The following is a 15,507-nucleotide window of genomic DNA, read 5'->3' as shown; positions in this document are numbered from 1 at the left end:
TTAAATTTCCCGCACCCCACTTTCTCTCCGCCTCTCCACACGGTCTCTGCTTCCAGCAGCAGCTGCTCAAGGATCACGCACAGAGAGGCGGTCGGGCGGAACAGACTTTGGAAAGTAGGCGGGCCTGGCCCGATGAGTATCTCGGTGCCCGATTTTTGCTGTCTTCGGCGGCAGTTCCTCCTCCGCTCGGTTACTGGGTTGCACACGCGGCCGTGCGCTCGGCTCTCGATTGCTCCGGCCTATCACCCTGGGATGCCGCCTGCCGCCGCCGCCAGCGCCGCGGCTGCCGGGCTTGTGGGTTTCACAGAGGAGCGCGAGCCGGAGCCCGAGCAGCGGCCGGAGCGGCGGCCTGAGAGTTAGCGGGCCGGCCTGCGCGTTCCGCAGGAGCGAGCCAAGTCCAGGCGGACAGAAGCCGGGCCGGGCTCGCCCCTCAGGTTGAGGGAGCCGGCGCTCTGTGCCCCCGAGGCGGCGGCGGCGGGAGCCGGTCAGAGGGGGCGGCCCCTGGCGGCGACGCCCCCGAGCCCAGCCCTGCCTGGCCGCGCTCCATCCTCAGTCCGAGCCCGGGCCGTTCTCGGACGCGCCCGCCGGGGCTGAGGAAGGCTACGCGGGGGCGTGAGGCGAGCCGGCGCTCCCCGGTGCACCGCGTCCGCTCCGGACCCGCACCTGAGCCGGGTCCCGCCTCCGCTCGGGGCCACGCTGGACCCGCCTCCCGGCCCGGGTCCCACCCTCCGCTTGCAGGTGGGCTGCGGCTCCCGGCCCTCGGGCGGTGGGCGGCGGGGAAGGAGGTGAGCGGCGTCTGCGCCCGCCGCCGCCGCTCCGGTGCTGGTGACCGCGCCGTCGTCCCTTTCCCGCAGCCAGGGAGCCTGCCCCCCCCCCCCCCCAGGACACCATGGAGCTCTCCCCGTCGTCCGGAGGAGCCGCGGAGGCGCTGTCGTGGCCGGAGATGTTCTCGGGGCTGGAGTCCGACTCGCCGCTGCCCCCGGAGGATCTGGACGCGGTTGTCCCAGTCAGCGGGGCAGTAGCCGGTGGCATGCTGGATCGGATCCTTCTGGAGTCGGTGTGTCAGCAGCAGAGCTGGGTCCGAGTGTACGGTAAGGATCTCAGGCCGTCTGACTTAAAAACCCGGTGTTTCTTGCCTTGGGCTCCATTGCATTCCCAGCCCCAGCTATCCTAGGTCAGCTGCCCACATCCCTTTTTGTTTCAGGCAATGCGTTTTTTGACAAGTTTATCCAATATAGCACCTGGGTATGTGACTTAGTAGAATCTTTGGACCTCTTTAGATATCCACAGTAAGTTTATGGAGTTAAGCTGTCTAGATGTAATTCTTCGGTGATTAATTAAGGGCACTTGCTTCTGAGTCTTTAGGAAGGTATGATGGAATAAGACACACAACCAAGTGAGTGGGATTTCATTTCCTTCCTGTTGAGTGAAGCAAGTCTGGGAACGAAGATAGGAGAATCTTAGTAGAAGATGAGCTAATGTACAAAAACAAACAACAAAACAGCGTGAGAGAGAGCAAGCCCCAGTCCAAATTCAAGGGTTTGGTAGCAGTAGATTTATCTACAGCTTTCCTTGGAACCTTACCCTCTGCTCGTCCTGAGTGCATAGATTGTTTCAGATTGCACTGTTGTTTCTGGTTTTCATTGCAAAGCGACTGGGTTGCCACTCAGCAGGTTTAAAGTGATGAACACACTAAAAACTTTTTCTTTCTGCATTCCTGCTAACCACCTTGTAAATTAAAACTGAATGATGGTTTTCTCGTAAGGTAAGGCCGTGGCAACATTAAACATGCTGGTTTTGAAAACTCACAGCCCCAGGATTTGTAATCTGCATTCACAGTGTAGCTGCGGCTTTCCAAAATATTGAAATAGCAAGATGTTTATCACTTAGCTCATGTGGCCGAATATAAGATGACCAGTATGGAGCATCTGGGATCAAGTACAGTGTTGAGTGCTATTCTGTAGTCATGTGCATCTACGCCTGTTAGTGATCAGCATATTATATTTATTTTTTGCTTTCATACTTCCAAATAGGGTCTACGCTTTACAATTCAAGACCAACGTTTGCATGGTTTGCAAGTTGTCTTTGAACGGTTCGGTTGACTTCAAGACTTCATGTCTATCTCTGTGAGAAAGTTCTCAGACATTTGAGTTCTTGCCTCAGTTCTGTCACTAAACTTATTAAGTAATTTAGGGCAGATTAGGTCATTTTCCCCCCCTCAGATTCCTTATCTAGAAAGTGAGTGGATTGGATTAGATATTCTGGAAAGGTCCTTCCAATCAAAAAAATCAGCAACTTATGACTAGTTCTTAGAAATTTCTGTATTTTGCTTTGTATTTTGCTGATGTTTCTAAGAGTGAGCGAGTGTGTGTAAGAATTAAAGCAAAGGAGTGGGAACTGATGCAGAGTTACTCACTTTATGCTTCTCAGGTTAGATTAAAAGCTTTGGTGCCTGATAGTCCACCTGTTTGCAGGTTCAGTTTAGCTGATCACTTATGACAGGTTGATGAGAGTCTAAAATTGATTATAAATTAGGATTCATTGTGGTTACATTTTGCTAATTTATTATGTTAGAGATAGGACCATGTTACTCTTAGGAACATGTAAATGAGTGTTCAGAAAGTTGGGTATTCTAGCTGTTATTTTAAATATCATCCTTCACATGGAACCCATATAGATTTATACTGTTGTTTTGATAGTCTATTCTAGAACTTGACTTGCATGCATGTTTTTGCACACACATAAACACACCCTGCCTTACATCTCTACACCTAGAAACATACAACTAGGGCTGAGAACCTGATGGTTTTCTTTGTGATTTTGCCACAGCTTGGTTGTCACTTAACTTTGTACACATTGGGCTTTAACCCCTGGTTCCAGGTTTCTGCACACAGTGTGAAACCTGGAGTAGTTGGCTTACATGCACACACATTCATACACAAGAAGGCATTCAGAGGGAGCATTTGTCAAATAGCAGAATTCCCACTGTATCATCTCTTTTTAAATATATGATTTCTGTCAGTCAATTAAAAATTGTTTTTATTTACTGTTTAATACTGCTGCTTTTCTTATAAGGAAGTTCACCCTGGACGCTGCTTTGGCTGTCCATAGTTGGCTACAAACATTCCAAACTAAACAACGCCTGGCTGTTTTAAAATTGTCTATTGTGTGAGTCTCTGAAGTCAGAATAACAGAATATGGAAAATCAGTTTTTAAAATCATATTTATTTATTGTTTAGACAGGTTCTCACTGTGTATCCCTAGTTGACCTGGAACTTGACATATAGACCAGGCTGGTCTCCCACTCACTGAGATCCACCTCTATCTACTTCCAGAGCTTGGGTTAAAGGCATGAGCCACCACGCCCAGCTGGAAAGTAAAAATTTAAGAAATATTAGTTTGTTTTTATTGTTTTTTGTCTGCTTTGTGTATTAAAAACTGATTCTCTTGGGTCATATTTGATCTACATAATTTGAGATCTTTTTTTCATTGTGGTCCACCTATTTCAAAGAACCCCAGGGACTGGGACCCTGTGTAGAGTACATGACTGGAGCGTAAGAGCCTGGCTTTCAATTCTGCCTTTGTCACAGATTGGGTCTCTAATTTTGGGCAAATAGTTTTAACTCCTGGCTCTAAGTTTGTACATCAAATATGGAATCTGGTTTAGTTGGTCCCATTATTTAACTACTGTTTGGCTTACAAATTCCATCCTGACTTCAGAAGCCAGTCACTGAGCAAGCTCTTAATTCAGTACTTTTTAAGTCATCATTGTCAGGAGGACTCTTGGGGAGCCTTTTCATTTAAAAGGTCATTGAACTGAATTGAAAGAAAGTAAGTCAGCGAGATGTGTATCTGCTTAGGATGTGTCACACGTTAGGAAGGTGGATGTACTCCTCAGGTCTGGCTTGCGCAGTGTGGGGATCTACACGGTTTTAAAGGTAGACTGCTAGAAGTACCGAGTGATGCTGGCTGCTGCCCGCAGCTCATGTCCTCTTCGAGACTTTTCTTTGAAAAAAAACAAACAAAAATATTTCTTCCTTCCTAAGAATATTAACAGAAACTTTTAGGAGCAGTATTTTCTTTAACAGATCTGAAGACTGGCACTGTTTTTACTTTGTGGGTAACAGGTTTGGCTCTTTGACTGATCCAGAGCTTTGTGTATTGCCATGATTTGGAAAACTACTTTGGAATATGTTCAGAGCTTTGTAGTAGGTGGATCTATATTTAAAACACAAACAAATGCAAGTCGTTAAGACACAGCTAAGAGAAAACCTTTATGCTGTCCTTTATTTAAGTAAAATGTTTCATTCCAGTATTACAATAATTGTGCCCATGTCCTGTCAAGACAATAAAATTTTGACACTAGGAAATCTGTCTTGTTTATATCCATACTTTGCCACCTCCTTTATTGTCATCAGGTCTAGCAGATTAGTGCTTTGCCTCATAGTAAAGAGGTGTTGAGTATCAGTCCGTCTTCACTTTGCCATGTTAGAGCTCAACCTGATTGAGTTTATGAGTGGTAGAGTAGCTTAAACAAAGACATGCCACAAACAGCTAAATATGGATGCAGAATCCAAGAGCATCAAATGCAGAACATTTCCCAGATATTTATAGCGTCAAAGCAAACTCAACTGGCTGCAAAAGCTCAGCAGGCCAGCAAAAGGAAACGGGAGCGGCAAAGTCAGCCGTACTGTCTATGCTTTCTGGTAAACAATGAGAACATTAAAACGAACTACTTCCCTGTGAGTGGATGGATAGCAAGAGTAGATACCCTGGGAACGATTTAAGCTCCTCTAGAATTGTCTGTAGTGCTGTGCACTCATCTGTGTAACACGTTTTGCAAGTGTGTGCACTGATCATTCTTGGAGGGTTAGAGACCAAGTACATTCAAGAGTGAACAAGAAATCTTGTACTTTAAAATTTAATGTTACCATTAGGATTTATCTAAATATTTAGTTAATAAAATGATTAACAACATTATCATTAAGTTAGTGTAGATCTCTCTTTTTATTGATTGTGAAAGGGACCTGCTGAAAAGTTTCTAAAAGTTGGTAGGTACTAGTTCAGCAAACACAGGAAAAAGGAAATTAATAATACTGCGTTAAGTACCATGGACTTCTGGAACTATAGACAGTGGGAGTTGGTAAGCATTTCTCCTGCGAGCTGATGGGATGGAATTCTTATATAAGTGTAGTATATGACATTTAATATGTTTCAGGAATTAAGTCAAAGATGAAGCCTTGTTTTTGTACTTCTAGAGACTTGGTATTTATTTAAGATGTTATAACCAGCAGCAAGTTGGGAAGCTGTTTCACTGTGGCCCAGTATGTTATTTTTGTCTTTCTTTCCTGAAATCGGTTTTCTCTTTGTAGTCCTAAAGTCCTAGAACTTTTTCTGTAGACCAGGCTGGCTAGAACCTCAGAAATCTACCTGTCTCTGTTTTCTGAATGCTGGGATTTAAAGCTTTCAAAGAACACCTGGCTTCATTTTGGCTCACTATGAATTATATGTGGTTCACTCACTAGCTTTTTATAGGATGTTTTTAGTTAACTTTGGATATTATTAGTGAATAATTCTTTTTATACCCCTCCCCCTTGTTTTTTGCTTCCCCTGCTCTCAATCACTCATTCTTATATACTTCAACATGTAACTGTTTTGGAATAATGTATACCTGAGTGAAGTTGTTTAATCAAGTCCGGAAGTTTCTGGCGTGCTATATAGTTGACTGGTAGAAGAAAGATAAGGGAATATGCATCATATGCATCCCCAAACATGTTCTCATTACTTAGGTGTTTTAATTTTCTCAATGTTGTTTTTGAACTAGTAGAAATGAGTAATAGTATTTTAGAAATTCTCAAAATCTTGAGTCCAGTATTTATAATCTGGCTTGGGTTCTGAATGTTGATATCTGAATTATTTATGTGTAAATAATTGGGGGCCAGAGCTGGATGTGGGCTCCTAGCTTTATTACTGTGAGACCGTGTCTCTCACTGAGCCAAAATGTAGCTGTTTTTGCTAGGCTGACAGACCTGCTGGCCAGTGATTTCTCAGAGATCTACCTGTCTCTGCCTACAGTGCTGACGTCACAGGCATGCATAGCCACGTCTGCCTTTTATATGAATGGTGGGGCCTTGAAATCAGTTCCTTATGCTTGTAGAAAAACTGTTTTAACCCACGGAACCATCTTCTCAGCCCTTCCAAATTCATTTTATATGTATTAAGAGTTCTTTATCAACTGTGTATGGTGGCACACATCTGTAATCCCAGAACTGGGAAAGGAGGAGGACGATCTTGAGTTGAAGGGCAGTCCAGGCTACATAGTAAGAAAAAAATAAATGAGTTCTTTTTTCACATTCTAGAGACTTTCCAAGAAAATGTTATGTAATTTTATATTCAAATAGTTCCCTTTTCTTGAGAGAAAATTTCTCATATTGTATGTTCTATTGCTGTTCAGTTCATAGACAGGAGTGAACAATTTGTTTTTTATTATCTCAGTATAGTTTTGATTTCTGTCATTGATTCGTCATTACCTTATATTCACAGAATTGTAGTATCTTTCATTGACTCATTGTATATCTATAATCTCTTCCTCAGTTATTGGACATTTTAGAATTAAAAAGTGATTTTAGAAAAAACATATATAGCATATGCACAGTAACATAAAATCTCAACTGACATTTAGAGAAACTGTCAGAAATTAGTCATGTTAATATTTCTGCAATCAAACTAAGTTCTCTAAAGACTTTAAATAACTGCATTGATGTAGGTTAGAGACTACTGTGAGAAAAGATATCAACAAAGCTGAGGTTTTCAGAGTTTTGTGGATTAAGATCACAGATCTAGAAAGAAGGACTTATACAGTTTTCCCAACATAAGCAATATAAACATATGTAAAAACTGCCTTGATCTTTTTCATATCTTAAAATTGAGTGGTCCTGTGTGTTGTTGTTGAGACAGGGTCCTACTCTGTATTTTAGGTTGACCTGGAACTCACTATGTAGCACAGGCTGCCATAAAATTTGTGATGATTCTCCTGTTGTAGTCTTCCGAATGTTGGTATTATAAACACAAGCCACCATACCCAGTTTTTTGAGTACTCATAAAATTGTGTTCTATTTATATTGGTGGAAAGAAATTTCTGTCATTACTGAGGAAAAGGAACTCACATGGATTAAGACAGTAGGCTTTCCTGAGATTACTAAAGTGGCAAGGCGGTGGTTTCTGATTCTTTGTTTTCGCTAGAAAAAAGGATGAGGTAAGTTGGAGCATAGGGTTTTATGTAATTGTTCTTTACAGTTGCTCTCTTCGGTAGCACAGAGTGATGTGATCACCTTTTAAGTAGGTTAACCACAAAAAAAGCATCAACTAATGTCTGAGTTAATCCAGAAAAAATTTAGCCATTTCCTCTCTTATTCTACTTTATTGAAAAAACTTTCAAGTAACTAGAGGTGTTTGGTCTTCGCTAACTGGGAAGAGGTGTTTGCAGTGTGCTGAAGGCACTACTGGAATTGCTTCACTGGTTTGGCAGAGGGATCTCTCTGCTATTTGTAAAAAAACCTCCTTTTGGGGCTGGAGAGATGGCTCAGAGGTTAAGAGCACTGGCTGCTCTTCCAGAGGTCCTGAGTTCAGTTCCCAGCAACCACATGGTGGCTCACAACCATCTATAATTTGATCTGGCTCCCTCTTCTGGCATGCAGACCAAACATTGTGTAATAATAAATAAATAATTAAAAAAACAAAACAAAACAAAAAACTACCTTTCTTCCAAAAGGCTACCGAGTATTGCTGAAGAGCAGTAGGTAGAGAACTCTACAGATTTAATATTTTCTAGTGAAAAGGTGATCTTGAAGAAGTGCTTGAACGGAATTAGAAAGGAAACAGCAAATGTTTATAATAAGTATACTCTAAGAAGACAAAACCTAAACCCTTGAAGATGTAGCTGAATTTTGTTATTTTATTTGTACAAATATGTATGTGTGTGCACCACATGTGTGCCTGGTAGGTACGGTGTAAGTCAGAAAAGGGCTTTGGATTCCCTGGAACTGGAGTGACGGATGGTTATCATTCACATGTGGGTGCTAGGACGCAAACGCAGATTCACTGCAAGAAGCAAGTGTTCTTAACTGCTGAGCCAGTTCTCCAGTCCCCATTTGCTAGATTATTATATTGAAGTTATGATCTTTCTTATTTCTGCCGCACAATTAGATATTAGGAAATTAAGTTTTCTATCCTTTCTTACCAAATTATGCTAATTAGTTTTTCATTTGCTTTTCTGCTTAGGTTCTAGTTTAGATCCTGATTGGGCTTTTATTCATCAATAGTTATCTTCAGTATTGCTCAGGTTCTAACCTTATTATGTTACTTGCATTAGGCTTCCCCATTTCTGAGTCTAAGGGGTTGGTAATACCTATGGATATAGAGTGGGATTGTTGACAATTTAGAGAAGAAAAGATCTTAACAAAACAAGAAAACAAAATTCAGAGTAGTGTGAAAAGTTAAAAAGAAAATTTAAAGTTAATAGTCCTGAGTCTCTATCAAAACAGTTCTTTAAAAGATGTCATTAGCAGAGAGACACTGGCTCAGGAAGTTTAGCTTACTTCCAAAATTGGAGACAAATTCCACAATTTGTCAGGATTGGAACTCTTAACCTCAGATTCCTTAGCCTCCTGATTTAGCTTCTAGATCTTGCTTCTTCCCTTAGGGAGATGACCTTTCAAAACAGAAGGTTACAAAAACTCTACAGTGAGAAATGCCAGATTGTTAGTTTCACAGTCTTTAAGGGAAATGCTGGAAGTACCATTACCTAGGTAACAAAAAACAAAACCGAACAAAACATCTACAAAACAGGAGGATGAGAATAATGTCAGCAATCCTTTTGTAGTAAACCAGAAGACAAATTCCATGATTTTCGTTTCTTTTGTCTTAGTTCTTTAGGTAGAAATTCTTTATACTGATCTGAATTGATATTTTAAGGAAATTTTAAAAATATGCAATATATTACTTTGTTTTAAAAAGTATAAATGATTCTTTCTTGAATTGTCACCCACCCCTCCTTTCTAGCCCCTCTACTTTCCTATCTAATCAATAAATCATTGAAAATTTTATTTATCTTCCTGTTCCTAGTTAAAGTGTACAGAGGGAAAAGTTAAAAAAAATTATGTCTTAAGTAGAAACCAAGACATTTAATTAAAATAAACAAACCAAAAAACACAACAGCAAAAAACCTGAACAGGAATGGTGGTTACTTATCTGTAATTCCTGTACTCAAGAGACTGAGGCAGGAGAATTGCTACATGTTTGAGGCCAACCTGGACTACATAGTGAGTTCCAGACCAGCTTGGGTTGCAATATGAGACCTTTTTTTTTTTTTTAAGGATTTTTTTGTTACATGATATTAATGAGATAGTGAGCCAATTTGCTAGGAGGGGTCTGGAGTGAGTTTTTAATTGTTTTATATTTGGATTGATAGTATCATAGGTTTTTACTGTTTATATTTATTTTCTTTGTTATATATGTGACAATCCAATAACAAGCATTGATTTGATCTATATTTTAACTTACTCCTCTTCCCCTATTATTAATATGTTTGGCATATATTTTCTATTATTTTTTTAAAGAGATTCCTCTTTTTTGGTTGTGTTTTTTGTTTTTGATTTTTGAGGTAGAGTTTCTTTGAGTAGCCCTGGCTGTCCTGGAATTCACTCTATAGATCAGGCTGATCTTGAACTCAGAGATCTGCCTTTCTCTGCCTCCTGTGTGCTGGAATGAGATGTGTAAGCCACCAAGCCTGGCCTGAGATGCCTTATTTTTTAATGGTTTATAATGCATAGATGAATCATACTTTGCTCAATTAGTCCTCAGGTTTTGTAGTTACAAGTGATGTTTTGGTGAATAATCTGGAATGTAAGCCATTTTGCTTATGTGCAATTATATCTATAAGAAAAATCCATAGAATTTCTGGGTAAGCATATAATTTTGAAAGATATTGCCATATTGCCTTTCTTCAAAGTTTATCTGTTTATATTTCATCAGGAGTACATGAAGCATTCCTGTCTCTCCAAATACAAAGAGTTAAAATTGTTGATTCTGACTGTGTGAAAGACTTAAAAAAATTTATTCAGAACTTTTATGGATCAAGGCTTCAAGATTTTCTCTTTGGTCTCTTGGTCTCTTTATATTCAGCCAGTATTATATTGCTTCATTACTGAAGTTTTACAGTTAGTGAATATAATTTGCTAGTGATTAAGTTATAATTATTAATAATTATTAATTTTTTTTGAGACAGGGTTTTGCTCTAGCTTTGGAACCTGTCCTGGAACTAGCTCTTGTAGACCAGGCTGGCCTTGAACTCACAGAGACCCGCCTACCTCTGCACCTTGGGATTAAAGGCTTGCACCGCCACTGCCTGGCTTATTGAATTTTATTTAATGATTCTCTCTTTTAGGCATTAATGCATTTCAATATTTTTTGGTGGTGTTTGGTTAGGCAACTTAGTCCTATTTCAGGCATTTATGAAGATGCTACAGTAGCAAATGTCTTTATGTCCAAGTATTTCAACAGTGCTTCTGTTTCCTTAGGCTAAAATGTCTCCAAAGACCTGGGACTTAGTGTCAGATTGGTGCAACCTTCCTGAAAAGAAATTATGCTAGTGGCATAGAAAATGTGTTTCATAATTCTAAGACTTGATGCCGTATTGTTACTTATAGCTTCAGGGAGTTCCTTGAATATTACTTAGCATACTAAATAGGCTCAGGGTCTTAATGCTTTAAGATTGGTCTTCAAAACTGGAGTTATTTTTCCAGTAGTACTACTTATCTTGATTATTGGCTTATCTTAATTTTTTTTTACTTAATTTTGCTTTCATGTATGTCTGTTCTCCATATACATGTCTGGGGGGCCAGAGGGGACCATAAAGCGAGTTGGCTTTAGTTAGAAGTGGATCAGTTTTGTACAAGTGATTTCATGGTTGATTAGTCTGTATCAATTGATAGACCTTGAAAAAGGAACTACTTACTAACAAAATATATGTTTCATATTCTAAAAAAATGACTTTAGGCTGAGCATGGTGTTACATACCAAAAATTTCACTGAATTTGAGGCAGCTTAGTCTATGTAGCCAGTTCCAGGCCAGCCAAGGCTACATAGTGAGACCTGGTCTCAAAAAAAAAAACAAAAAACCTAAAATAAAACAGTCCCCCCTCCCCTGCCCCAAACCCGAAACATACAAACAGATAAAAAAACAAAAGCAAAATGACTGTATGTCAGTGTTTTCTGGTTTTGTTACAAGTTCTCATTAGTTCTCCTTTCTACAGAAATTGGAATTTATGTCCTAGTTTTTGAACCCAGCTTGCTAAAATGGCTAAGAGGGGTTAGTTAGGTTGTATGTAGTGATCACTATTGAACTAGAAAGATTTTCTAAGCCAAAGGATTTGATTTGGATAGATTGTTTTCTTTCTTTTGTTGTTCTGTGCATGTCAGAAGACTTTAATTTTTATTTTGGAAAGTTCAACTTAAAACAGTTTGAGAAGACATTTTTATTTATTTATTTATTTTTTTAAAAAAATTATTTATTTATTATGTATACAATAGTCTGTCTACATGTATGCCTGCAGGCCAGAAGAGGGCACTAGATCTCATTACAGATGGTTGTGAGCCACCATGTGGTTGCTGGGAATTGAACTCAGGACCTTTGGAAGAGCAGGCTATGCTCTTAACTGCTGAGCCATCTCTCCAGCCCGAGAAGACATTTGTAAACATTTACGTTGCAGACTATTTTTTTTTTAACCATTTGAGATGTTCAGGGTGTCATTGTAAGAGGATGTTTGTAACGTCTATTGTGCAGTCATCCTACCTATAACTTAACTAACAATAATAACGTACCCTCTTATAACCAAAATCTTCCCATTTACCTAGAGTATATTTATAAGTTAGGTTTGTTTTTTTTTTTTATACGTCTCCTTTCCCCTGTAATTTCAACATACTTAAAATAATTTTTCTTTCAAAAGATTTAGGGAACATGATAAATCTTCACTTTGATGGAGAAGTAATTAATCATGCAAAAGTGATTCCTAAAGATATTTTAGTGAAGTGAGGTGGTCAGTATTTGAGCTCTGAAGTAGTTTTTTTCTTCTGGCAAAGAATGCCCTGTTTCAAGCCAGCGGTGGTGGTGGGATGCCTTTAATCCCAGCTTTTGGGAAGCAAAGGCAGGCAGATCTCTGTGAATTCGAGCCTAGTCTGGTACACAAAGCAAGTTCCAGGATAGCCAGGGCTCTACAGAGACCCTCTGTCTCGATAAATCTAGAAAAGGAAAAAAAATCCTGTTTCTAGTATCTAGTTCACGGTTTGTGGTTATGTTTGTTACAACATATCACTCAGTATTTAAAGGTTCATCTTCTTGTTTTTTAAATGGTTTTACAATTCAGCAGTCTGATTTATCATGGCTTCTCTGCCTTTTTCAGAACCATGTGGGCCTGAACCAATGAGGTCCTTATTGGTAAACTGCAGGAATTAAAGTGAAAATACTAGAATAACAAATTCCGCTGCATTACTTCATTTTTACTGTGAAATAGACATTACAAAACTCTAGTCTTTAGTAATTGTACAATTTAGTAACATTAAACATACTCAAACTGTGTAATTATCATACCATCAGTAAATATTTAAAACCTTTTCATGATTGGCAATAAAAATTCTGTACCATTAAATAATGACTTTGCCTTTCACACGTCCACCCAGCTGCTGGTAACCTTTGTTTTAGTTTTTGTATCTGTGAATTTATCTATTTTAAAATTATGCCTCATCTATATAAAATTATACAGTTTGTTTTATGTTGTTTGCCAAATATGTCATTAAGTCTCATTATTTTATCAAAATTTTATTCTTTACTATGATTGAATAATATTCCATTATGCTGCATTTTGCTTTTCTATTTGCTGATGTACACTAGTGGTGTGTTCACTTTTTGGTTCCTTTGAATACTATTAGGAGCTTTGGTGTACAAGTACCGGTTCTCAGCTGTCCATTCTCGTAGATATGTCTGACGTGGATTGGAATATACTAACTCAGGTTATGGTAGTTCTCTATTTGACTTTTATGAAACTGCCAACTTTTTACTGTAGCTATGATATTTAAAAGTCTTGTCAGCAGTGTTCAAGGCTTCCAGTTTCTCCTTCAGTGTCCACTCATCTTCTCCTTTTCCTTTTGATAACAGCCATCCTGAAGCAGTTTTGATTTATATTTCCATTTCTCATGAGCTTTGGGGCTTTTCGAGATGGTTTCTCTGTGTGACAGCCCTTGCTGTCCTGGAACTTGCTTTGTAGACCAGGTTGGCCTTGAACTCAGAGATCCTCCTGCCTCTGCCTCCAGTGCTGGGAATAAAGGCGTGTGCCACCAGTGCCTGACTTGCACGAATTCTTAGTAGACACTTTGGTGTTTTTCAAATTGTCAGTTATAGCATTGATTTATACATTGATCTGTTCTCTGATCCCAGTGACAATCACGGGCATGATTATAGTGATGATAAGTAAAGCTTGGGAAGTGTTCATTATGAACCGAATACAGTGCTCAGTGCCTTATGCCTATCTTAGTGAATTATTTCTTAAAAACATAAAAATATTTATTTATGTATGTGTTTATGACACAAGCATGGGCATGAAAGTCAGGGAACAATTTATCAAGAATTGATTTCTCCTATATGAGTCCTGGGGATTGAACTCAGATTGTTAGGCAAGTGCCTTTATCAAGTTGAGCCATCTTGCTGCCCCAGTTTAATGAATGAGTTTTTGTAAGTCACTTGTCAGAAACATAGTGTTATCGCCCTATTCCATAGATGAAAAGTCAGAGGCATAAAGATAAGAATCAACTTGCCCAGAGTTATACAGCAGGTAAATGACTAATGTAAAACACAGGCAATTTCTTCTTGAATTTATGTTCATAAACACTGTACAGTTTGGCTTCTTGCAAATAAGTTTAAAAAGTTGTAAATTACAAGGAAAATAGTGTATGTTAATTTAGAAGGTGCTTCTGTAATTCACTTGTGAGTTTTACACAGCACCATAACTGCACAGTAAAGACATTGGTTATGCTGGATGTGTTTTCAAAGCCATGACTTTCTAGGGAATCTTTGTGGACGTGTGGAAGTTTTATCATGTCGATTGTATGACTTTCTAGAGCACCTTTGTGGACTTGTGGAAGTTTTATTATGTAGACAATATGAAAAAAGCATGTGTGGGTGATTGGTATAGGTATTTATTTAGTGAAAGTTGTCAAAAATCCATGTATTTTATTAGCATATTAAATGTTTCTTTCATATAAAAGAATATATTTCTAGACCTCTTTATGTTTAGTGAAGCCAGTGAGACTCTTTGATAGTGTAGAAGGCATGAAATCTTAAAGACCCTGAGTTGTGTTTGTCTTAGTAATAACTGTGGCCAGTTCAGTAATTGAAAATGAGTTAAGAATTTTACATTCTGATCAATTCATTAGTTTTAAAAAGCATGTAATAAGATGAAATTGATAAAATGAACCACACATATTTAAAGTATAGCAATCTATTTTGAAATATGTAAGTGACCATGGAACCATCAATAAAATCAAGAAGGAAATATCTGACTCTTCTTATGGTCTTCCAGTTCCACTTCCCCAGCCACATCCTCAGCCCCATAGTAGACTTCTTGCAGGGGCCTCTCCTTCTTCTCTGATCCCACTCCTTGGTATTTTGCCAAACTTTGTGACAGATCCAGCTTTTCTCCATCCTGTGGATCCTTTCTCCTTTCCCCACCCCCTCTCATTCCCCCCCCCCCTTTTTTGTATTAGCCTGCAAGCCCTAGAAACATGTTTTACCTGGGACCCCAGTAGCTACATCTAGAAGGGATTCAAAAGCTCTCTGTACGAAGCAACCCACAGCCGCCACACTCTCCTGAGATCCACAGAGGGCAACAAAAACCAAGGAGCAAAAAACCCATCCAACAAAGATAAGACCAGATATCAATGACTAGTATCACAATCATCCTAAACCCAAATGACTAGACACCAGCACAGAAGCACGATCAATATTAACCAGTATGCTTCCACCAGAACCCAGCAACCTTACTGCAGTAGGACCTGAGTAATACAACATAGCTGAAGCATAAGACAGGGATTTCAAAATAGTTATTATAAAGATGCTTAAGGGCATCCTCTTTAAAGAGGAAATGAACATATCCATTAGTGAAATCTATGAAAACACAATCAGTGGAATGAAGCAAAAAACAGTTCAATACATGAAAGTAGAAATAGACTTGCTGAGGAAAACAGGAAATGAAAAATTTAGTAATTCAAGCAAAAACCTCAGAGGTAAACCTCACCAACAGAATACAAGAGGCAGAAGAAAGAATCTCAGACATTGAGGTCAAGATAGAAGAAATGGATACATCAGTCAAAGAAAATGTTAAATCCAAAAATAAATTCAGGTACAAAACTTTCAGAAAATAATGGAACAATATGAAAAGACCAAATATATGAATATAT

General features: G+C 39.1%; 1 protein-coding gene across 4 annotated transcripts in view; it reads left to right on the top strand.

Annotated features, from left to right (window-relative positions):
- The first annotated feature begins 203 nt into the window (after positions 1-203).
- Rasal2 (RAS protein activator like 2) overlaps positions 204-15,507 on the top strand; it is a 284,303-nt gene continuing 268,999 nt past the window's right edge. For 2 of the 4 annotated variants that reach the window (XM_013352533.2, XM_005363926.3), the window contains exon 1: positions 204-1,091. In XM_013352533.2, the coding sequence (XP_013207987.1) occupies positions 890-1,091 (202 nt within the window). In that variant the 5' untranslated portion in view covers positions 204-889. The remainder of the gene's footprint in view (positions 1,092-15,507) is intronic. The other 2 variants (XM_026787569.1, XM_005363927.3) reach the window with 2 other exon arrangements.

This window comes from Microtus ochrogaster, assembly GCF_000317375.1.
Source record: "Microtus ochrogaster isolate Prairie Vole_2 chromosome 6 unlocalized genomic scaffold, MicOch1.0 chr6_random_2, whole genome shotgun sequence".
Lineage (NCBI taxonomy): Eukaryota > Metazoa > Chordata > Mammalia > Rodentia > Cricetidae > Microtus > Microtus ochrogaster.
The sequence above is the reverse complement of the archived record's forward strand: the minus strand, read 5'-3'. Positions and strand labels throughout refer to the sequence as shown.